Source organism: Parasteatoda tepidariorum, chromosome 2 (assembly GCF_982258835.1).
Source record: "Parasteatoda tepidariorum strain Cologne lab strain chromosome 2, Ptep-v5.0, whole genome shotgun sequence".
Classification (NCBI taxonomy): Eukaryota; Metazoa; Arthropoda; class Arachnida; order Araneae; family Theridiidae; genus Parasteatoda; species Parasteatoda tepidariorum.
Window position 1 is genome coordinate 91216712 of NC_141756.1, and position 25612 is coordinate 91242323.

The following is a 25612-nucleotide window of genomic DNA, read 5'->3' on the forward strand; positions in this document are numbered from 1 at the left end:
TATGAAATATAAAGCCAAGTAATTCATTGAATTTATTCTGTCAAATATTATCTATTTCAGAACTGTTTTAAGCAATTTGTATCAATGTTAAACAAAATAAATGCTAAAAATAGTAGAATTACAATTAGAAATATCTATATTTTTAACATTTTTTAAATTATCTAACTTAAAACTTAACTTATATTGCGATTTTTCAATAAGCAGAATTTTTTTTTACTAAGCATGGAAAAACAGAACTATGTCATTGATTTTAAAGCTACACTTAATTAAATATCAACAATTTTAGAAAATGCTTTAAACAATTTGAATGACAAATGAAAAGTTGACAAATGAAAAAAAAAGTGTGGAATAATTATTAAAAATAAATTTATTTAAACATTTTTTAAAATTATCTATCTTATTTGCATTATAATTTTATAATGAACAATAATATTTTTCAACTGATCATAATAAAATAAAAATATTATCATAAAAATAAATTATTTTAATAATCTATCACAGAAGTTCTTAAACTATGGTCTCTTGGATTCCTATGAGTTTGCTTAGAGAGCATCGGAAGTTCTTGAAATACTGTTAACAAAAACGATAAATGAAATAATTTAATATTAAATTCTATTTCAAACAATAAATTTAGATATACAGGGATTTCTTCGGAACTGTTATATATAAAATCAAAATAACAAAACAAACTCAATGTAAAACATAGCCTCAGTAAAAAAATTTTCAGCTTACTCAAAATCCTGATGCATGATTGAATGCATTGAATCGCATGATTGAATGTTGAATCCTTCAATCATGCGATCCAACAGTGCAGTTCACGTTTCAAGTCAGAAACTGCTCAAATCTCATTAGAATAGAATTACTGACAGGAAACATAGTTATGAAATTTATTTGGAAACTCTTTAAATTCTTGTAAGTATTCCTCCATTCATATATTTTTATTCAATTAAAGTAGGAATAATAAACAACGCAAGACAATTTATTAAGGAGAAAAAAAAACAGTTTTATTAGTATTCTTTCGATTTAATTTTTAAGATTATTGAATAATAAATTACGACTCTAGTACGACAAAGAATGCCTATGGTTGGGATAGGACCCGTAAAAAAATATTTTTCAAGAAGAATTTCGAAGGCTACATACCTTTAAAAACCACTGAACTAGAGCCACTGAGCAATGTAGTTAGCTCTATAATGCATTATTTTGAAGCAGATTTTAAACTGATGTTTTAAACATCAAGTAATTATTAAACTTTTCACTAAATTTTTCTGCCAATGAAAAACTAATCGGAGATTATTTGTAAGAAAATAAATTGTAACATGTTAATGATAATTATCAGCAATATTTTATATTCCCAAACTATTAAAACTCTCCATCTCTGTCGCAGAAAAACAACGTAACTGTCAAATTCTCCTTTTTCTTAATTTAGTTTTTTTTTTTTTTTGATACATAAAACGCTTGTAAACAAAAACAAGTCTTTAAACTAAAAAGTAAATAACGGGAAAAAAATTAATTAAAAACATATTGTTAAGGTTTTTTAAAAAAGAAATTCCTTTTGCTTACTTCCAATAAATTATTTTAGTTTCTATAAATATTTTAACTTAATTAAAAAAAAAGAAGAGCGTGATTGGATATTATACACAATTAACGCGCTTTAAATTAATAGCAGATTTTTAAAAAAATCATTTAATTCAGTATCAAATCAGCACATAAAATAAGAAAAATTAATTTCTTATTAAAATTATTTTTAAATTGGTTTTGCATTTATAATCATTTAACCTTTAACTAAAATTCTGAAAACTCTTTTTAAATGTATATACATATTTACTTTGTACATTATTACATTATTCAATAATTAAAAAATATGAATATATACAGTTGATAAAAAATTATATAACTAACAACAAAAACATCATATATATAGAAAACTTAACTTATGAACATCAAGACTGGGCGAATTAAAAACAAAATATATAACTCATGCACATAAAGTCTTCTTGTAAACAACATTGTATGAATAATAAAGGAAATTCAATAAATGAATCATGAATACAACATACATTAATATGCAACAATGTATGCATAATTAAAGAGAACTTAAATATAAGAAATTTTATAATTAACTTATATAGAACATCAAACATAAAACAATATACACATTTTCAAGTTAATAAAATGCATTTTACGGAACATATTTTTTCAATATAGTTTTAAGAGTAATAAAAATAGTTTTCAAACAAAGGATAGGCTATTATTCTTTGCCTAGATAAATTCAACAAAAACAGTTATTTTCAATTAACAAAATTAACAATTCTTATTTTCTTTTAAGTATATTATAATCTCGATAGTTATAACATTTCTTAGAGATTAACATTTATTCAACAAATCACATACGATTAAATATAAAGACAAATTATTTGGTTTGTGTATTTGTCATTAAGTTTAATATACAGATTTTTATAAACACATGACACTGTGAATTTAAATAGCACTACCACTTTAAATAATACAGGAAGAAATTTTTTTAATTGTTTTTTAACCAGCTTTAGTTTGAAAATGTAGGATGTTCTTTTATGGCTTCCCTTAATAGCTAATTTTTGAATACTTGTCAAAATTATATACATCGGGTCGCACATTAACATTTGAGCAAGAAAAAACAAAAAAGGAAACTGTAGAAACTTAAGGAATCACTACTGGGGAAAGTGGGTTTCAAAACAATAGAACCTATTTGATTGCCTAATAAATAGATACGAAGAATATAAGGCAATTGTTAGAAACACTTCTAAAATTCTCCCTTAATCAAACAGTTTCTCATGTCTTCATTCTTTATTTCTTCTATAGTGATTCGTTAGAATATGATAACGTTTTTTGTTGTTGTTTTTATAAAATAATATTTGAGATTCCTAATGTACATACTTTTTAAATTCTTTTTTATGAGGATTCTAAAAAAACATATATTAAGGGTGGTAATTACAGAATATCTTGTTTACAAAAAATCTCAAATTAATTTATAGAGTAAGATTTTCACAGTTCCTTAAAAAAGATTGAAAGGAAATAAATAGCACCTTTAAATATAAGCTTTCACAGTTGATATAAATCACTTAAGGCTATTCGCTAAAACAATTCGTCTCATAAAATTAAAATTAGTAAATTTTTATAACAAACTAAAGTAAATGGTTTTTAAGGTATTTTTCTTTGCTGCCTTTTTAGCAATCAAAGAACGAGTTATTTAAAAACGTCGTTCACAAATTGAATGCTTCGATAAAAATAAATAAGTCAGAGATTAAGATGAAATTCAATCTAAACTTACTATTATATACATTTCATAATCCGATAATGTTTGATTTCATATATTCTTCTATAAATATGAATCAATATATTTATAATGATAATTATCTTTTTAAAATAGAGAATATATTTAAGTTCGATTATTTTCAAGAATGAATTTATTATATAAATATGTTTGTAATGATAGTAAGGATAAACGGTAGAATTGCTTTTAAATACATATTCATATATCTGTAATAAATTATGAATTTTCTAATATCCTAGAGAAATTCAGTCTATTTTAATATTAAGAAGAATTTATATTTTGTTTAGGTAGAGTGTTTGCAATGAATAATAGCTCACTTACAATTTTTACAGCAAAATTGTATGAATACAATAAGGTCAGACCACTTTGCGCCATGATTTGTAAATTTAGGCGAAAAATGTAACACATATAGCACAGTACTTTTAGCGAGCCAAAATAAATGCTCTATACACTTATTCAAAGCTTGCCGACAGTTTATAATACCTTTCAATGTACTCCAAACAACAGCAATTGTTTGCAATGCAACACAGGGTCGGATTAAGAATATTTTATTGTGTTTTGAAATGAAGTCTAGGCTTGATTTGCAATCCCCATTCCAAGTTCGATAGGGGATCGAAATAAACCGTGGTTTCGCAGAGTTGAGTTGTCTGTTAATCGATTTTACATGCTGGCAGAGTTGAATCTGACCCTGCGTTACCGCTGATAAATAACACATCACAGTCTTGATGGCTCTCTGCCGATGTGATTTGCAATTCAACTGATTCTCCAATAGTATCGACATTAAATCAGCACAATGACTTCTGACTAAAATTTAGTTTGCGTTCTACGTTGATCTGTAGAGGAGAAGGGTGAGGAACACTACCAGAAGCTGTGTGAGACCAGTTGATAGACGAGATTGGGTAGCATAACTTATGCCAGTGCATTTAGGGTTGTGGTTGGCTGAAAAAAAATGATATAAACAAATTATCATCTTTAACTTTTATAAAAAAACAACCATTTAATCTTATAATGTTCTAAATAAATTTGTTAAAATATATTTTCTGGAAATTTTTGGAGAGACGCTCCAAAATATTACGGTCAATGACCCGTAAAAAGTCCTCCAGCCTCTGACCGTAAAAATAAATTTATGCCCGTAAGGATATCATGACCACAAAATTACAGGTCTGACCGTAATTTCTTTTTCGGAAAATGTATGACCACTGATCGAAAACTAAGCTTATTGTCGTAAAAATTATCTGCAGTTTGGGCATTGACGTTGTTTGAGAATTAAGCGATTTGTTTTTATTTTATTTTATAACCGTCGTTGAACAGCAGACCCAATTTTTCGGGTATATGACTACTAATGTTCAACTCCGTAGCCTTATAATTTTCAACCCACTCCAGAAGACTAGGGAATTCCTGGATCAAGCATTAAGAAAAATTTACCTTCCTGAAGGACTTTTTGGTGAAACTAATCAGAATTTGAGTTACATGGAGAGAAAACCACGAAAACCTCCCACTGTTAGTCTGACAGCAAGGGGACTCCCAGATACGGAATTCGTATCAACCAGCCATCACTGGGATTTGAACCTGGTTCACCTTATTAGAAGACGAACGTTCTTGAAATCAAGGCGAACCACAGGACGAGGCAAAGTAGTGTAGTACTGCAAGGATTGAGAGAGCTTCGTAGTCATTGTCCTTGCTCACCAATGAAAAGGGAGTGCAAGGATTCTCTGGAACCACCTGAGTTCGAACCCATGCCTTTTGCATTCATTGTCCGTTGCTGTAACTATTACAGAAAAGGTTGTACATTTCCGAATTCTACCCTATTTACAAGAAGACAAAAAAAGGCGCCTGAAAGCAGTCTTCTGATGCCATAAGTCTTAAAAAATGCCTGTCAAATTTACACCATTGCTCATATAAGGAACCCCATCTTGCTAGGATCACCACGTGATGCAAACAGCCAATAATCACGCACCTGAATTCAGATCAGACTCAAAGTTTTCTTCGCGCTGCAAAATTCACCTGAAAAAGAACTGGAGGAGAAAAAAAATCAGGTTTCCGTTTGTCTTGTGACGTCACGAGCCTGATAGCAAGCCTCCTGTGAATGCCTTGATTGAAAACTTTATATGATTACTGTATAAACTAAAGATAACTCAACTAATTGTGCTGAAATGTATTGCTATTATGGGCACTGGACATTTTTGTCAAAGAAGGAAACTTACAGTAAAATAATGGTCGATTCTCCGAATTTTAAGGAAATTTTTTAGAGTGTATCAGAGTGATCATTACAGAGCTGTGTAACAGGAAACACATGTGAATATTTCAAACGTCAATGGGTTTTTATTGAACACTATATCCTACACTGAACTGCTCGTAAATTCATGGTTTTCAGCAGAATACCGAAGGCAAGCATCACTGCATACGGTCAGTAAGTGGCTGGGTGACCATTTTAATCAGCCTGCATAGGAACTGAGGGTGCACGGTATCCGTCTTTGTAGAATTGTTCTACCGTAAAGTGCTCGACTTCATACGTAAGTCATCGGGCTACCAAAATGGAGGAGCAATCCCCTCTGCTGAGGATCAAAATTCTGGCGGCATTTCTTAGGATCATTCTCAGGAATGATTCTTAGACAGTCAGCGATAGCCCATTGTGCAGCTGTAGCGCTATGTCAATTAAGTACCTACCTACCTACTGGAAACTATAGTTTTCAAATTTATCTTGTAGCGACTAGTATCAACCACCATCAACAGATGGCGATACCAAAAGGAATGACGTCAAACCCCTTGGTATCGCCATCTGTTGATGGTGGTTGATAGTAGTCGCTACAATCTATTAACAATCAATTAGCACAACTAATAACAATCCAGATTCAATTGCATTACAAAGATTAAAAAGTTATCTTTTATATTTTAGCATAGTTTACGAAGCTTTTTTTTTTCGTCAGTTTCAAAAGTACCTATGCAGAATTGGAAAGAAATAAGAATAGGAATATAAAGAACCGTTATTTACATCGAAAAGAAGAATCTGGGAGATAACAATAGCATGAAAAGTAAAATAAGAAGTAAGAGTAATAGTTTCTGAGATATCCATAATACACGTTTTTTTTTTTCTTCCTTTTTTGGAGGACTACATTCTAGTTTAAGATTCTTCTGCGCTCTTGTTCTACAACTTTTTTGCCTGCTGTATCATTTGAGAAATAAACAAAACGAAGTATTCTGAATTTTCAGTACTGTGAAAGAAGAAAAAAAAAGATTTCCCATTATAGAGAAAACATAAGCTATCTATTCAATTGGATATTATTCTCTAACTTAGCAACATTTTTAGATAGCATATTCTTCTTTCATTAAAAATAGGATAAAATAATAAAAAATTTCTTTTATTTTTGGGTTCATTTTCTAAAACTCACTTTAGGAAGATAGATGAAGTTAATTATCTTATGTTGATAAGACAAAATAATGTTGAAAAGGAAGAAATAAAAAATATTTCTTTTTCAAAGGAAGATGATAATAGCTTGAAGCGTGATTTTATTTAACATTAAAAATAAACTTGTTAGAGCAGCGACTAAACATTACAGCTTTTTCAACAAAACATTACTTTTAATAAGAAAAACTTTAATCAGTGAATTCGTTTACATAGCAAAAATGATTAGCTAGAAGCAAAAATCATTAAAATACTAATCATAAAACGGATTCTTTTCTTAAAATAAAGACAAATTTTAACAATAATTACCTCTAGATAGGAGTTAAGTTTCTATTTAATTATTATTTCAGATCGTTTTTGTTTCCAAATAAATATGTAGTTTTTTGACGAAACATATTTCGTAAATTTCTTTGTTCTATATATTATTCAACAGAAGAAAAGTAAAAGATATAGAAAATATATTTAATCAAAGTTGTGGAAAGATAGCGAAGTCATCAAATAGAAAAGTGTTAACAAAGAATAATTATTTTTAAAATTCATAAATTTTTTACAATGAGTCATTAAAGTTCTTAAATTACTCTCTTCCAATATATGCTTTTCCTCGTAGTTATTTTGTTTAATTTAAATAAAGAGATATTTTGGGCTCTTTTGTACTTGATTTTGACATGATTGCCATTTTTTTGCTACTAATAAATAAATACTTTAAGTTAAAATTAGAAACTTACAAGCCTTAAAGTATGAGAAAAAATAAATTTTATTAAATATTAACAAAATTCTACCTTATATTTGAATTACTTAAATAAAATGCATTAATATATTTTTGCCTTATTAAAATTGATCTAATAGTCTTTTTTGCTGCAAATTTAGTTGCAAATGCATTTAAAAAAACACACTGATTTTATTTTCATAATTATTAAATATTTTGTTTTGGAAATTTTCTAATTATTTTAAAAGACGTAAGGATCAGTTAATCCAAAACTAAGTGCATTGCTTAGTGTTAACTACCGAGTATGAACATTTCTAAATCACTTGTTAACCAACAGCACTAATATTTAAGTCCTAACTACATCTTAATTTTCCTAAAACATTTTACAAGATATTATCCAGAAGGGTAAAAAGAAGAATTAACATTTTTCTTATTTTAAAAATAAGAACTAGACATACGGTCCTTTAAAATCATGTTAAATAAAAAATTTAATTTCAAAAAGTACATTACTTTAATGGATTAGTTTAAAAAAGTTTTATTGAAGAAATGTTGCCCAACTACAGACTAAGTAACATAGAAAATATTCCTTAATTTTTACATTAAAAGTCATTACAGTTAGAGTGTTTTTTTTTTTAAGAAATGTTGAGCGATGATTTTATTGTGGTAAACTAACAAATAAAATTAGCAATTACTTTCTATAATCAAATATATTTATCAGCATTTACTCATATTAAAAGGCAAGAAATTGATTCTGAATTTAGAGGCACTGTATTCAGCTCATTGTAAAAAATTCCTGATCAGATTACCGTGCAAATTTACGGCACTCAAGGTGTTGGTACTTTTAGCAGTAAAATCCATTTTTATCGGTACATGTTACGGAATAAAAAATCTGATATACCGTAGTTATGCATTAATAATTACTGTAAAATCACTGAATCAAGCTAATTTAAGTAAATATTACTGTAAAAATTACAGTATATTATTTTACAATGAAAATGAATTGTGCAACCAAACTGCTTTACGTCGTAATTTGATCCAAAAATTTTTCAAGTGCATGTTAATGATGATTCCACTCATTTGAGCTTTAATACAAAATTCACTTTTATTTTTTCATCTCAGTGAGCTCTATTTTATGAAATCTCAAATATGCACGCTAAAAAGATTTTTAAACATTTCGTTGTGTCCCTTTTAAAACAATAAATTCAAATTAAATAAACAAATTTAAGTGTAACTTATAAAGGAATATTTGCATCACACCTGTAATTTATTTTTAGAAAAGCATTTAAACATATTATCGTATCTAAAAAAATAAAATGTAAACAAATTTTTTGTCTGTAAACGAAATGTTAATTATGCAAAATTATATTTTTATATTTATACTTTTGTATTATTAACATTTTGTTTACGAAATGAACTCTTGTTTTTGAAGTTTTAACAAAAATCTTTTTCCAGGCTTCTAGCAGATAATCAATTTTTTTTTTTGTAGATAATATTTAGACATTCTTTTATCAACTTGTAGTTTGCAAACTAAAGAAGGTCTATTGTTTGTTTTTTTTTGTTAGATAAATAAAGTCATTTTATATCTATGAAAACATAAAGCGTCTCTCACCTGTATCTGTTTAAAGTTCGTTAAAAGTTTGTCAGGCTTATCTTTTTGCTAGCATTTGTAAATAAAAATTGCCTTACAATCGTTTATATTAACATAAATTCCATGAGAAATAGTTACAAAACATCTATGAACTTACGTTTCATCTTATCAGCAGTTTTTTTTATTTAACTTTTGCTGTTTGCCTTATTTGTAGTTTAAATATGAAGTCATAATTGTTCATAGTTAGACAGTTTTTATTTCTTAAATTTCCTTGTTAAATTGTCTTAAACATATTAGAAAATTATACATACTCAATATTGTTAAACACAATTTTAACATTACATTAGTGAAAATAATAATTAACATTAAAAATGAAAAACTTATCATTGTTAGTAAAATTTTGGGGTAAAACTTGGTAAATTATGACATTAAGAATAGTTCAAAGATTCAAAGTATTAAAGTTTGTCGAATATAGCACACTTATATTTCAGACAAGACAAAAAGTCAAGTATATAAAACAGTGAGAATCTTTTATGCAGAACCTATTTCAAATCGTAATTTCTTTAAATATTTATTTTATCAAAGCTACCTATTTATTTTATTTAATTTTATAACTGTCGCTCCCCAGCCAACCCAATTTTTGGGTTTACGTCTACTAATGTTCAACTCCTAAACTCCTTCTAATGTAATTTTGAACCCAAACCAGAAGACAAGGTATTTCCTGTATTAAGTACTGGGAGCGATTTTGCCTTCGCGGAGAGCTTTCTGATGGAACTAACCCGCATTTGCGTTACATAGAGGAAAACCGCGAGAACCTCCCAGAGTTAGCCTGACGGCAAAATGACTCTAACCCATGATCCGTCTACCACTGAGGATATTGAGCACTGTATTTGGTGCAAGCCGGATGCGGATTCGCATCCACCAGCCATCACTGGGATTCGAACCCGGTTCACCTCATTGGGAGGCGAACGCTCTATCCCCTGAGCCATCGTGGCTCTAAGTTGTTATTAACAATTTTTAAAGTGTAAGCTTAATACTCTTTATTTTCTATCTTCCGTGCAAAAAAGTGTATAAGGTAGAAAAATAAGCCTGTACGCGGAGTTATTTATCGTCCAAATTTATTCAGATGGACGAGAGAAAAACCGGAAATTATTTTTATTTGCAAATATAAATAATAATAAGACGAATATAAAAACATTTGATTTATGAACTCAATAATTGAACATTATTTTAAAAATATGCGAACCAGTTTTACTATGCGTGTTATTTTAGTGACTCATAACCTAATAGAACTTCTCGTTTTAACCCTTTAACCCAGAATGTACTGTACATGTAACGTTTAAAACACTAAAAAGAGTGTGGAGATTTTTTTATGAATGTACAGTGTGCAAAACAATGGAGCACCTGAATAACTTTTGACCTAATGATCGGATCTTTGGGTTCTAGGACTCAAACTTAGTGATTCAAAGGGGTGACCTCAAATATAATATTTTATTAGTGCAGAGGATATTTTAAGTTACGAAATTAGACACAAAAACGTACTTTCTCTGAATAAACATACCTTGTTTTAAGAAGGATTCGGGTTTTTGATCCCTTAACTATAGGGAGTAGCCGCAGTCTGGGAAATATGATACCAATAGTTTGGTGAGGAGAATGGTTCAAAGTTTGGACACTTTATTGTTAATTTTACCTTTTATTATATAATTGCACTTTTTGCCATATCTTGAGAACTTTTCAAACGAAATGAGCACAATTATAAAATTTTATAGATATTTCTATGCAAAAAAGAACTTTTAATAATTATTTATTATTTTTTATTATTTTACATGATAATAGTCGGCAAATTTTGAATTGAAGGATATGAAATTTTTCGCTAAAGTTAAAAAATATAATTTTACATGGCAAAATACAAAAGTTGAGAGATATCTGTCAAATCGTTCCTGAGAAAATAAATTTTAAAAAAACATTTTTTTAAAAGTTTATGGCATATTACCCAGATTACAGCTACCCTCTATATTTTGGGAATCAGAAATTCGAACCCATCGGAAAAAAGGCATGTTTATTCAGGGATTTATTCAGAGACGTTATTGTGTTATTGTGTAGCTACACCAATTAATTAGCATATTTGAGGTTGCCCCTTCTAACCAATAAGATTGAGTCCTCGAACGTGAAGATCCCCATGATTAGATCAAAAGTAATTTCTTTGATTCTTATTTCCGTATAGTTATTTCCATTTCTTTCTTTTTTTAAATTTTTTTATTTTATTTTTTTATTTATTCAATTGTTTTTTTTTTTTTTTTCCCGAACTGTTCACTAAAGTGCCACATACATGATAAGAAATATTTAAATTTATATTCAAACTTCTGAATATAATTATTCAAGCAATCCTTAACATTGCCTCGAGCTATCGAAACGAAAAAAAATTTTCAAAATAATTCTGAGCATTCAGTCCATAGCTGCGCAAAAAACATAAAAAATACCAGACATGAAGACAAAAATTGAAATAAGAAATAATTTGATCAAATTTATAAAAAGTTTTTCTTAAAAAAAGGAAATGGAGTTTATACCTGTGTAGGACACTAGTTTGGGCAAATACTCGTACCAAAAGGCACACTCTTTCGCCCGACGGGCTCTACCTATTTCGCTAGAATTGACAGCTAACGTTAAGTATTCACGACCTGTTGCTGTGTGGACAGGCCAGTAAGTAGATTCATATTCGCCATCTGGCCTAAGACTAGGATTCCTATAGAAAAGAGTATACAAAAGAAGTGTATATTTAAAAACATATTTTATTTGCAAATTATTTCTATATATACATGATAGATAAATTCAAAAAGGACAAAAAACAAAGAAAATTAAGAAAAACAATAAGTTTTATTTACTGCGCATAAGCTGCAAGTAAATAGAACTTATAAAACAAGTTCAAAATATAGAGAAAGCATGGAAAAGTACAGAACAATGAAAAATGGAAAAAATAAAATAATAAAAAAATCCGGAAAAAAATTTCCAAAAGAAATTCCGAAAATTTATAAAAATCCGGAAAATTAATTTTTTTTTCCGGACATTTATTAATAAATATTTTCCTTTTTCTGATTTTTTCTTCGGATTCGTTTATTATTTTTATTATTATTTTTCTTTTTCCGATTTTTCATATATATATATATATATATATATATATATATATATATATATATATATATATATATATATATATATATATATATATATATATATATATATATATATATATATATATATATATATATATATATATATATATATATATATATATATATATATATATATATATATATATATATATATATATATATATATATATATATATATATATATATTGAACAAATATTTTAAACATTTACTTGAATCAATATCGTTATAAATTTAAGAAATGATAAGTAGGCAAAGTAAAAAATCTGGAACAAAAAAAATCATTTATCGAATCGACAATCGAATCACTTTCGTAAAGTTTTTCAACAAATTACAAAAATATATTTCCTGAAGAAAAAAAAAATATTGCGCGGATTGTTATTAAAATTACTTGTCTTTAGAATTTCACTTTCAGGCTGGTATAAATTTATAAAATTCCTGATCAAATTATGTTATGATGTGCCGGCACTTTAGATGCATCATCTGTAAAATCCATTTTTACCGTAAAATAGTATAAAGTAATGTTTACAGAAATGTTTACTTATTCGAGTGATTTCACGATAATTGTTACTGTAAAAATTACGATATATCAATTTTTTTTTTTTGCTTCGTAACATGTTCTGGTAAAAATGGATTTTATGGTATAAAATACCAGCACTCTGAACTTTGTGCCGAAATTTGATTCGGGAATTTTTTTTTACTGCTTAGTTAGTGAAAAGGATATAATTATTGTTTAAATGTTAACCGTTTTGGCGCCACCGTGACATATATAACTCGCAGACCAGACAGAAACATAACTGGGACACGTGTGTCCGGTCTAATAACCTAGTGGGACACATATGGCCCAGCTGACCCTTAATTGTCTAAATAGTTTTTTATTTTTTTATTTAATTTTGGAAGAATAAGTTTATTTATACCTTATTTGACCTATTAAACTCATAATTTGTCTTTTTATCGAAAAAAACTGGTCTTGAATAGGTTAAATACAAAATTTTCTTCAATAATATAATTTATATAGAAAAAAATTATAGGGATCTAGGTTCATTAAGTACTTTTTTAACTGAGAGCAAGGTAATATAATTTAAAAATCAAAATATTTATTGAAACTGAAAATTATCGGAAGATTTACTTATTTTTAAGTCTTGATACGATGCTTTAAAAAATAATTAAAAATTTTCCTTAGATTGCTATTTACTTAACTACCACAAAATATGAATTAAATAAGAGATGAATACAATTTTAAATTGGTAAAAAAAAGTTATCAATATTATTACATTTATATTTTAATATTTTAGCATTAATTTAACTATTTAAAATATTGCTATTATATTCAGTTGCTTATAATTAATGCTGTTCTTTAGTAAATTTGCCATAGGTTGTTTACGAGCAATCGAAAAGTTAATGGTAGTCCTTACAGTTAACTAGTTAATTTTGTCTGGCTTCGTTTTCAAAATATCTAATAATATCCCCCTCCATTCATTGATGCCTTCCATATCAATTCATAGAAACCCTCAATTCAACCTCTTTTCAGAGAAGCTATTAATAGGATATTTATTTCAAAAAGACATTTGAAAAAGAATTATATTAAGATTGTTTTGAAATTTCGATATTATTCTCGGTTATGTATGAAAAAGAGCGTCTGAATTTTGATCCGACAAGCATAAGCATTATGTATGGTATATTTTTACGAGGCACTGTGTTATAAAACTAAAGAAGATAAACTTAAAAAAAGCATCAGTTCAATTTACAAACAATGCTTTTTTGTATCTTTTTTCAAAAAAATCGCGAAAATAAAGTTCAAACTGTAATTTATGTATAATTATTTGATCGAATCTCTTCAAAAACGTTAGAACATTATTAAAAAACATTCTGGTAAAATTTCTGGTAAAATTACTGTACTGTATGATTGCATTATAAAATTCTGATTAACAGAACCAAAATATGCGGTATTTAAACCGTTAATTAGGTCATTTTGCCATTCCCTCGGTAAAAGTTAACAGGAAATTCTGGTTTATTAAAATGACAGTTTTTACTAGTTTAGTAAAAAATACAAAATTGAAAAGTGAAGCGTGGTAACCGAATAAATGGCCTTGTTCTAAGGTATCATGATAAAATTACCAAATCTTATCCCATATTATAAAACTCTTAATTTATTGCTAATTTTACAAAAATTATTACAGAAGCGCTTCAGTAAAAGTTAGCGGGCTTTTTGATGCTCCCATTGAGCCAGAAACACTGAAAAATTTACCATATTCTGGTAGTTTTGTCCATGCTTTCACTCTCAGTGAAACATCTAATTTTAATTATTTTTTTCAAGCATATTTCTTAAAAAAAATTTAAACAAATAGAGAAAATAAAGTGATTAACGTACTGAAATTCTGAAAGAGTTAAGATATGTACTGAAAACAGCGATACGTTTATATTAGTGAAAAGGATAAAATTTTGATCAGCACACTTCATGCGGAAGATCTGTTGAGAGAGGCTTACTGGATACAATTCACTGGAAAAAAATTAACTTAACCCAGATATCCAAGGAAAGTGGTCGATTAAAATGTGAACTCAGTAAAAAAGAAAAAAAAAAAGAAAAAAAAATTAAAAAAGCATTGCAAGTTATTATGAATTGTTTTGTCACATTGAAAATGAAACTTTTTTATCATGATTTTTAAATTGAATCCTTGTTGGTTAAAAATAATAACAAATATATTCAAATTTAATGGCTTATTGGGGAAGCTGATCAGCCCAAATATTTCATGGGTTGCACACACGCAGACACTTTAATCCAATGCAATTGATCGAATGCATGTACTTTAATCCAATGCAGTTAAACTGCTCCTCAATTTGATTGTAGAACCAGTTTAATGCCATAAAAAAGAAATTAACCTTAGAGGAAGGCTTTTAACAACATCAAAATTGAAAGGGAGAGCATGAAAAGTTCCTTAGCTATAAAGGAATTTTTTAATGAAACAATTCCTGTTAATTGTCCATAAATTACTTTTTTTATTGAAAATTTATTTAATAATTGTTAGTGTAGAAAATATTTATTTCAATAAGAGAACTTTCTAAAAATATTTGTCTGAATAGATCTTTTTTAAACGAAGCAATTTTCGTTGATTTTTAGTCTGTAAAAATGACTTTTTATTCATTGTTACAAAATAAATCTAGCCTACTTATTTGAAACGATCAGGAAAAAAATGGAGAAGAAGCAAGACGCCAAAGGCGTCTAGTTGATTTTATTTAAAAAATCCAACTGCAAATACCACCTTTTTTGTTAACTATTTACCTTAAAACAAACAATGCAAAAAATACTAAAGAATACAGGTGCAGTTTTATAGTGATTTTTTACGCGTATTTATTAAAATAAATTGTTCACACACATAACTTGAAAAATGATTGGTTATAACTTTAAACCATTGTTAATTATACCCTTATTTTTTTTTATCTAACTTTTCACGTAGAAAAAAAACACCATGATGAAAGCAAAACAAATCCACCCTTGTTTGAAATTTAAATGCAAATAAGTAAATAACTTTTCCCCCCTCTTGACAAGAAAAGTTTCTGATGCTCGAATAAAACTTCTTGTTCTCATCATAAGATGAATATGAATCACTTTTTTACCGAAGCATGGTCTTGTGCTAAAAATTCCCATACTCCAAAAAACAAATATTCGAAATTCGGAGCATACAAAAGAGCCTAAATGAAGGAGAAAATATGTCGATTTCAAATTCAGCAATTCTTCGGAATTGCCAGGACGAGAGTAGAGCCATTTTTCATTTTTTGAAACCATCTGTTATTTCTCAGGACATTAGCTATTCAAATATATATTTTTTTTCTCTTTCATCACTTTCAAAGGCGTGGCTCGCTGATCATCGTGGTTTCTGACTAAAAATTACTGAAATCACTTTTTTTGAACGATGATATTATTCTCCCTTTCTTTTGAAATATGTTATAAATCATTTTAATTGATAGTTAACTAGAATCCTCCAAATGATGAGAATATGATATATTACATGTGAAAAATGGGTCTGCGTTTTAGTTAAGAAAATTGGCTAATAAGTACGTGTAAAAATGAAGACTCGCATTTACTTTTATAGCGATGTAAATTACTTCTGTAAAAACTTCATCTAAAAGAGTCATTCGGATGTTGTTCAACGCTGTAAAAAAATTAGCCCAAACTTGAACCTGTATAGGTGCATTGAATCTTAATATCGTGCAAATTTAAAGATGCGTTAAATTGAAGTAGTTTTACTGTTAAAATTGAAATACCCACTCTATAGCAAAAAAATCGACGCACCAAGAAGCAATCACCCGATTGCTTTGAAATTTCGTATGCATGAATGTTTTGAACAGATATGGCTGGAATGATGGCGACTGGGGACGTATAGTTTTTAGAGGCAAATCCCGCTTCAATTGTGTCCTGACGATCATCGAAGACGTGTTTGGAGACGCACAGGGCACATGGGGGATCCTGCCTTCACTATTGCACGCCACACCGGCCTTCAACAAGGCATTATGGTCTGGGGTGCCATTTCCTTTGACAGCCGGACCCCTTTGGTCCTCATTAGAGGTACACTTACTGCACAGTGGTACGTCGACGACATCCTAAGACCTGTTTTGCTATCGTTCCTTTTGCAGCGCTCTGGGCTGACTTTTCAGTAGGACAATGCCAGACCACTTACGGCACGCGTTGCTATTAACTGTCTGCAAGCTTGTCAAAATCTTCCTTGGCCTGCCAGATCACCAGATCTCTCTCCCATCGAGCATGTCTGGGATATGATGGGAAGGCAATTGCATCTGGCGCGGAATGTTGATGACCTCGTTCGACAATTTGATCGAATTTGGCAGGAAATACCGCAAGAGACCATCCGGGAGCTTTATCGGTCTATGCCACGCCGTGTGGCAGCTTGTATCCTGGCTAGAGGCGGGTCAACACCTTATTGAACTTGTTACTGTAACTCTGCAATAAATTATTCAATTGTTCTGAAACTTTAACCATTTACTATTCTGTACATTGTCTTCCTATCCACCAATTTTCGTTTCAATCGGACAAATCCTTCTTATTGCGTCGATTTTTTTGTTATAGAGTGTATTATAGTGTAAAATTTATTTCGATTTAACATCTTGATATTTTAAAATTGAAATATTAAATCGTGTAAAATGTACACGGTAAAAAATTTCTCGCAAAATTTACCACTCTGTTTGAAAAACACAATTTTGGTGAGGAAAAAACATAACCCTGCCACTAAAATCAAAATATACGATCAATATATACTAAAATCAATATGTATCAAATAATCCTTTCACTCGGTAATTCCCTTTTCAAATGGTTGCCGGAAATAATGATATTCAAAATTAAAGCTCTTATTAAAACACGTTTATATACAATATACAAAACTGAAAAGTAAATTTTACCGAATTTTTAGTACGGTATAATTGGGAGTACAAAATAGTTCGGTCCGTTTTCAAAAGATGGCTCTGGCTGTTATGAATGATTCATAATAATAGCTGGTTTTGGTGGTTTCAGAGAGGTTAGACATCTGTGAATAATATTCAGTTTATATCGCTTAAGTTTCATGCAAAAATCTTGTTTGTTACTTTGTTGAATGTGTCAAATTTTGTGGTAACTAAGCTTAGTCACATGTTTCTGCCTTATTTGGAAGACAAGAGCAGCTGAAGCGCATCGAATGCTTGTAGAAGTTTATGGTGACAATGGTTCAACTGATGTAGAGAATGGCTTCGACATTTCAAGAATGGTGAATGATGTTATATACTACGAGCTGCTACAACTTGGTGATTCCATGACGGGCGATCGGTATAGGCTACAATAAATTCGTTTGAGCCGTGCATTACGAGAAAAACGGTCGGAATACGAGCAAAGACATAAAAAAGTTTTCTTCCGCAAGATAACGCTCGACCTCATGCCGCAAAAGTCGTAAAAAATTACTTGGAAACGCTCAAGTGGGATATTTTACCGCACCCCCATATTCGTCGGACGTTGCTCCTTCTGATTACTGGTTGTTCCGACGGAAGCAACACGATTTGGCAGGTCACCGGTTCACTTCTTTTGCAGAAATCGAAAGTTGGCTCCTAACTTGGATCGCCTCAAAAGACAAGACATTTTTTCGTGATGAAATTCGAAAATTGCCTGAGAGGTAGGAAAAAATAGTAGCCAGCGATGAACAATACTTTGATTAATATGTTCATTCATTTTGTTTTGAAATAAATGCATTTTTGACCAATAAAAAACGGACCGAACTGATTTGTACTCGCGATACAATAAAATTGCCAAATTTTATCGCATTTACCAAATTTTAACTAAGATCATAAAACATTATTTATTTCCTAATTTTATCAAAATCATTACCAAAGCGTTTTGGCCAAAATTACAATGCTTTTTGGTGTTCCCATAGAACGCAGTTAATTTAACCATATTCTGGTAGCTTTGGTCTTGCTTTTTTTCTCAGTGTAGTTTAAGATGGCTTAATTTGCACGATAATATGGTTTAGATGGGCATGGTATTAAGATTTCAACAAATATCCTTCATTATGCTCTAGAATTTCCAACTTAGTAGACATTTAGTTGACAAAATTGCGAAAACGGACTGAACGATCGCATAAAATGATAGGAATCTGATAGCTTAATGGCTTTTCTAACTAACAGTTCAGATTAGAATCTTTGTTATGACAGTTTACCACAGTATACCACCATTCAGCTATGGTAATATCTAAGCGGTAATCAAATTATAGGTTTATTCAGTTAGGCTCTAAAACGATTATCTTCTCATAAAACGAAAGTACGTGCTGATTTTAACAAACCGTGAGTAAAAAGTATACTCAAAACTACCAGAATATGGTAAAATTTATTGTGTTTTTGGCTCCATGTGAACACGAAAAAGCTCGGTAATTTTTACCGAGGCGCTTTAGTAATGATTTTGGTAAAATTAACAACAAAATAGGGATTTATGAGATAAAATTTGTTAATCATAGTAAGATTTAACAATTTCATCATGATAACTTAGAGAAAGGCATAAAAAAAAACGTTAGCTCGGTAAAATTTTATTTCCAATTTTGTATTCTTTATCAAATGTTTCGTAATTAATACTATAATTTTTAAACCAGAGTTTCCGGTAAACCATTACCTAATGAACGGAAAAATTACCAAATGAATTGTTTAAATACCATATATTTTGATTTTTTTTTTACTAAGATTACAGTTTACTTGGCCAGAAAATTACTTTAACATCCTGTACGGTAATTTTACCAGAATTTTTTTCTCTGTGAAAAAAAGGGTTATAAAAAAAAGAGTTATCCTGAAATCAACAGTTTCCTTTCATTTTGCATTTTTTTAATATCAACTTACTCCTAATTTTAGTGATATAGATTAACCCTTGAATAAAAAATACGTGCAATAGTTGAAAAGTGTCTTGATTTATTTTTCTTTATAAATTTCACTCTGAATAAATACTTATATTCGACCTAAATTAAATACCCATGAAACAAGTACAATATTAGAAGCTACAAAAATTAACGAGACTAACAATAATTTTTTCTCCTTCTAAATTCATTTCTCTTTTTAAATTCATATTACATTGCAAATGAAAAATTTCAAATTTGAATGATAACCTACTACTTCGAGAGCCAATAACAAATTTGAAAAAAAAAATCAGGAGACCAATTTTTAATTCATGTGGCATTAAGGTTATTTGGTTTAACATGAATCAGTCTCTAACTTGTTTTATACACTGTAAAAAATTCTGGATCAAATTACAGTATAAAATACTGGCACTTTGGGTGCATCATCCGTAAAATCCATTTTACTGTAATATCCATTTTTACCGTAATTTTTACAGTAATTTTTATCTAATAGAAGTGAGTCAGGAATTTTATGTTAATTATTACTGTAAAAATTACGATATTTCAGATTGTTTTTGTTCCGTAACATGTTCTGGTAAAAACGGAATTCACGGTAAATAATACTAGCACTCTGAATGCCTTCACTTTTTACCGTAATTTAATTCAGAATTGCTTACACTCTGATGTGTTTTTCTAATATGTACTATACCAACCAATCGAAATTAATAATTTTATTATTAAATAAATAACCAATCAACTACGAATTGCAAAAGTTAAAAAGTTACCATGAATCTTAAAATTTCCCTTTAAATTCCCAACTTAAGTAGATGACACACGATAAACCTAATTCAAATGTCTATCAAACCAGGAACAATACCAGGACGAAAACAAATTTGACATGACAACCTATCGAATTTTTTTGCTTTTTCCTTTCTATACTTTTTAATAGAGAACCCAACCTTTAGACTTAACAGAAGATAAAGTATTGTTCTCGGTAAATGATGTACTTTTATGTCTTTACCCACCCCAAAGCAAACTGGAAATCGATCGTACACCAGGGAGTTAACATAAAAGAGGGAAAGGGATGAGGGTAAACGAACCAGTTGTTTTCCCTAGTATGTGGTAAAGGAGTGTGGGGGGGGGAGAGGTGTGTATGCTCCGGATTGTGAAAAGGGAATAGGATGCAGCTATTTATTTTAGCGGCCAGGTATAGCAGATTTTCTGATCGGGCCAAGGACCGAGGACAGTCGCTAAAAATAGCAGTATCGATCTCAAAATTTGCTTAGGTTTGTGGTTGCCAATCAGATTAACATTTATCGGACACTTGTGCTTTTTTTTTTCACTGTTAATGAGAAAAGAAGAAGAGGGGAAAGAAAGTTAATGGGAAATTCAATACGTGCTACGAATTTTAAATAAACGGTATTTAGTAATGCAATTTTACTGGTAAACTGGAGCAGCAAAGCTCTTGGTACGTTTTGCTTCTGAAAAAATTTAAAAGAAATGCAAATAATTTAAATCGGATGTAATATCCGTTAGCTAATTACGCATTTTTAAATATGCTTTTAAGAAAAAACGTTGAGCATTAACGGCTTAATGATAACCATTACTGTTTGTTACAATATTTCATATTATAAATTCAGAATTGTAAATTCTGGTAAAAATTAAGTCTAAAAGACGTAGAGCATTAACAACTTACTGATAACAATCATTCTTCGTTACAGTGTTTTAATGAATTCAGAATTGTAATTCTGATAAAATTAAGTCTAAAGGAAGAAAAGACGTAGAGCATTAACGACTTAATGATAACTATCACTCTTCGTTGCAGTGTTTTAGTGAATTCAGAATTGTAATTCTGGTAAAAATTAAGTCTAAAGGAAGAAAAGAAGTAGAGCATTAACGACTTAATGATAACTACCACTCTTCGTTACAGTGTTTTATTGAATTCAGAATTGCAATTCTGATAAAAATTAAGTCTAAAGGAAGAAAAGACGTTGAGCATTAACGACTTAATGATAACAATCACTCTTCGTTACAGTGTTTTAGTGAATTCAGAATTGCAATTCTGATAAAAATTAAGTCTAAAGGAAGAAAAGACGTTGAGCATTAACGACTTAATGATAACAATCACTCTTCGTTACAGTGTTTTAGTGAATTCAGAATTGTAATTCTGGTAAAAATTAAGTCTAAAGGAAGAAAAGACGTTGAGCATTAACGACTTGATGATAACAATCACTCTTCGTTACAGTGTTTTAGTGAATTCAGAATTGCAATTCTGGTAAAAAATTATGTTTAAAAAAAACGAAAGGACGTGGAGTATTAACGACTTAATGATAACAATCACTGTTCGTTATAGTGTTTCATATTGTTTATTCATAATTGTAATTCTGGTAAAAAATTACCGTACCTTATGGGCATGATATTACTGGTAAAAAAAAGCATACTTCTGGGTAATAAAACCTAAATATACAGTATTTAAACCATTTATTTGGTAAGTTTTCCGTTCATATGGTAACGGTTTCCTAGAAGTTCTGGTTTTCAAAATTAAAGCCTTTATTACCACACAGTTAGTAAAAAATTACAAAGCTGTTAAGTAAATTAAACCCTTTATTATACGCTCTTAGATATCATGATAAAATTATCAAATTTTGTCACATTTATTAAATTATCATATATTATCAAACCACATTTTATTGTAATTTTAAGCTTTTATTTCTGTTTCCGAATATTTCATTGCATATCGAAATTTTACATATTTTTTTAGTAAAGCAGAAAAAAATGTCAATTATAATTATGTTATTATACAACTAATAATTTTGGAATTGTCAAACTATAATACTATTTAAACTGGATGATGCTATTTTAATATTCTAAGTTGAACCATATTATAACACTCCGTCTGGCGCGTTACAAATAATCGGGTGCGTTGTATCTCACAGCTACAACTCGTTATATGAAGTCTTGCATGAATTTTAAAATCCTTAAACTAAATGTATTTTTGTGTTTTATTCCAGGCTCAAACTCCCCCACGCCTGGACTTTACATCTCCTTTATTTCTTTTATTTTAATACAAAATAAAATTTAAATATCAAAATCATTATTAAGAAATAAGAAATACAAAACTAGATTTGACTGCAAGATGCTATGATCCCTCCTTAAAGCTAACACAATTTAATTTAACACCCTGCTAAAATTTCAGCAATACATTATGATTAAAATGGAAAATTGCACTATATTGCCTTCAAAAAAAACTTCCTGTGTGAATTCTTATACAGTTTATATGGCGTCATTTAATAGCTATGAATAAAATGTTCTTGAAAGATTGAGAGTTATAGTACATAAAAAACCTAGAATTTTTTGTGCAAAAATGTAATAATAAATTTCGGTCAGTAAAAATATGTTTCGAATTAAATTTAATCAATCGTGATCATTTATGCACCATATTTGAATCATCAGAATATTATAAATGTTATAAGTTAGATATTACATATTTTTTTCATTTATCGATTCTTTCACCCTTTGTAGCCGTATTAAATTTATATATAGTTATCTAATCAGAAAATGAATCCAATTTACAAAAACAAAAGAGACAAAGAAGTAAATTAACAATTAAAAAATAAATCAAAGGGCAGTGTGTCCCCTGACGAAGCGCTGTCTTACAAACACACATATCTTTTATTTTATTGCTTTTTATTACTTTTTCCTGCCTTAAATGTTTGTTTGAATATCTAAGTTTATATATAGTTGTCATTTTGGTCAGAATTATATTTTGTTGGATGAACAGAATGTGATCAATGAAGAAAAAATTATTGATATTTTTTCTAAGAAAAACACTTACATTTAAAGACGGTTTTTAAAATATTATTTTGAATTTATTAGCAAAGACTATCATCTTAAGGTATACCATAAGATCAGTATAGTTCATTGTCGTGATAGAGGAAAGCTAACATACGACTGGTATAATAAAGAACTGTTGACTACCAGTAGATTCATTACCGTAAAGGATTAATTTTTATTTCATTCATTGATTAAAATACACTTTTAAAAATTTTTAGATTTAATTAATTTAATTACATAACCTATTTTTTCTAAAAATAATTTAACTGACAATGCAACTTATCACAAGGATTCAGAGCACAATCTGTTAAAATCATTCTTATGTACCTTATTTTGATAATAATAGACTAGTTATCAACAAGCAGTATTGATAACAAGTCTACTTATTTCTAAGCTTATCTAATAGCGAAGTGAAACTTATTCTTCAAAATGATAACTCAATGCCTTCCATCAAGTTCGTTATCTCTTTTATGCATAAAAGACTTATTTAAGTCATTTTTATCTAAATGATAACTCTTTAAATGTTAAGTATTTTTTCACTAAATACATTTTATGGTTTTAGCTAGTTAAGTAATGTTCAGGCTAGTTAATGAAAAAATCCAACACGATTAATATACACATCAAAGTTGAATAAAATTTATAAATTTATGTGAACATTAAAATTTATACTGTTCAACATGTTAACAGGTTTGCAATTTCTTTTATTTAAAAAATTGAAAATTTGTACACGGAGAAAAAAAACTCTGGTAAAATTACCATACTGAATCGTAATAACATTTCTGGTAGAAAAATAAAACATAATCCAGGTTAATAAAACACATTTTGCAGTGTTTAAATAATACTTAACTTAAATAAACCTTACTTAACTTTTGATAACTTACATTAAATTAATATTAGCGACTGCAATAAATACCAGTGTGAGCTATAATAACTGCAATAAATAAACAATTTCAAAAGAGAGCTAAATTTAAAAATAATTTTTGTTTAGCGGGAAAAAAATAAAGTTCAGAATAAAATACTTAATTCTCACGGCTCCAAACTAATTTTTGTACTGCTAAATATTTTACAGATATTTACTTAATATTAAGTAAATATTTTAAACACGTTAGTGTACTGTGAAGCGTCATGTTACTTAGCTTTGATCTAACTCTCCAGAAAATTAACTCTAATACTTCCAGTTAAGAACCAGCCATTTATTTGATTCAATGGTCTCAGCGAAATAAGAAGAAATGAGATGGAAGAAATTATATCTTTCATCACTTCCACGAAATGCCTGATCGAGATTCAATGACCGGAATTTTTCTCTTAGGGAATCAATAGGTGGACTTAATGTCGTTATTTGTCAACCAGGAGTCATTTGTCATGGCAACGGGATGCCGAATGAAGGGGTCGATTGCCGAGAGAAAATGATGGTGTCAGGTCTTTTGTCCGATATGCAACAATCGAAAAGAGTACAAAAGTATCTACATTTGGGTGTTAAAAAAAGGATTAATCGATTGTGCAAATGAGACGTCATCAATTCGTTCGCATCCTTAGACAATGAAATAAGCACCAAACTTCTGAAAGTATTATTGGACGCGAAATTAAGTACCATCGTTATTTATTGTAATTGTCAGGTATGGAGAACTCAATACAAGTATTTAATGTGAGTGTGAATAAAATCAACATTATGTATGGGTAAAATTAGACAAATTTTCATGTCAATAATTTTATGGGTAAAAATAATTTAAAGTTTGAACACAAAATCAACTTCTTCTGAGGTAAATATACAGGGTAACAAAAAAATATAGGGATCATTTTTGAATGTTTTTATTTCCAAAATTTATTACATAAATTCAGCGATGCTTCTCAATATGTCGACCTCCGGCATAATAGATTTGTCTACAACGCTTCGATCATGATTTTAAAGCCCGCAAATATATTTCCTGCGGGATTTTCTTCACCTCTTCTCTAATAGCTGTTTGAAATCTTCTCAATGTAGAAACTCTTCGCTTATTCAGTTTGTTTTTCAGATGTCCCCATAGGAAATAGTCTCATGGTGAAGCATCAGGACTGTTTGGAATTCATTGTTCTGGTCTCAGGAATTGCACTTGCTGATCTGTTAGGAATTTCTGGGTGACCTTAGATGCATGCGATGGGGCAGAGTCCTGATGGAACACAGCATCACCATTAGGGTACAATCTGCAGTAATCATAATTAAGAAAGGGTTTTAATATCTTCTGTATGTTATACTCAGAATTTATTTTGGCTCCAG

At 29.2% G+C, this 25612-nt stretch overlaps 1 protein-coding gene across 2 annotated transcripts in view; it reads right to left on the reverse strand.

Annotated features, from left to right (window-relative positions):
- Positions 1-2890: 2890 nt before the first annotated feature.
- Positions 2891-25612, reverse strand: part of LOC122268286 (acetylcholinesterase-like) — a 132215-nt gene continuing 109493 nt past the window's right edge. For both annotated transcript variants that reach the window (XM_087157731.1, XM_087157732.1), the window contains exons 7-8: positions 11575-11750; positions 2891-4249 (exon numbers count right to left, since the gene is read on the reverse strand). In XM_087157731.1, coding sequence (XP_087013857.1) covers positions 4134-4249; positions 11575-11750 — 292 coding nt within the window. In that variant the 3' untranslated portion in view covers positions 2891-4133. The remainder of the gene's footprint in view (positions 4250-11574; positions 11751-25612) is intronic.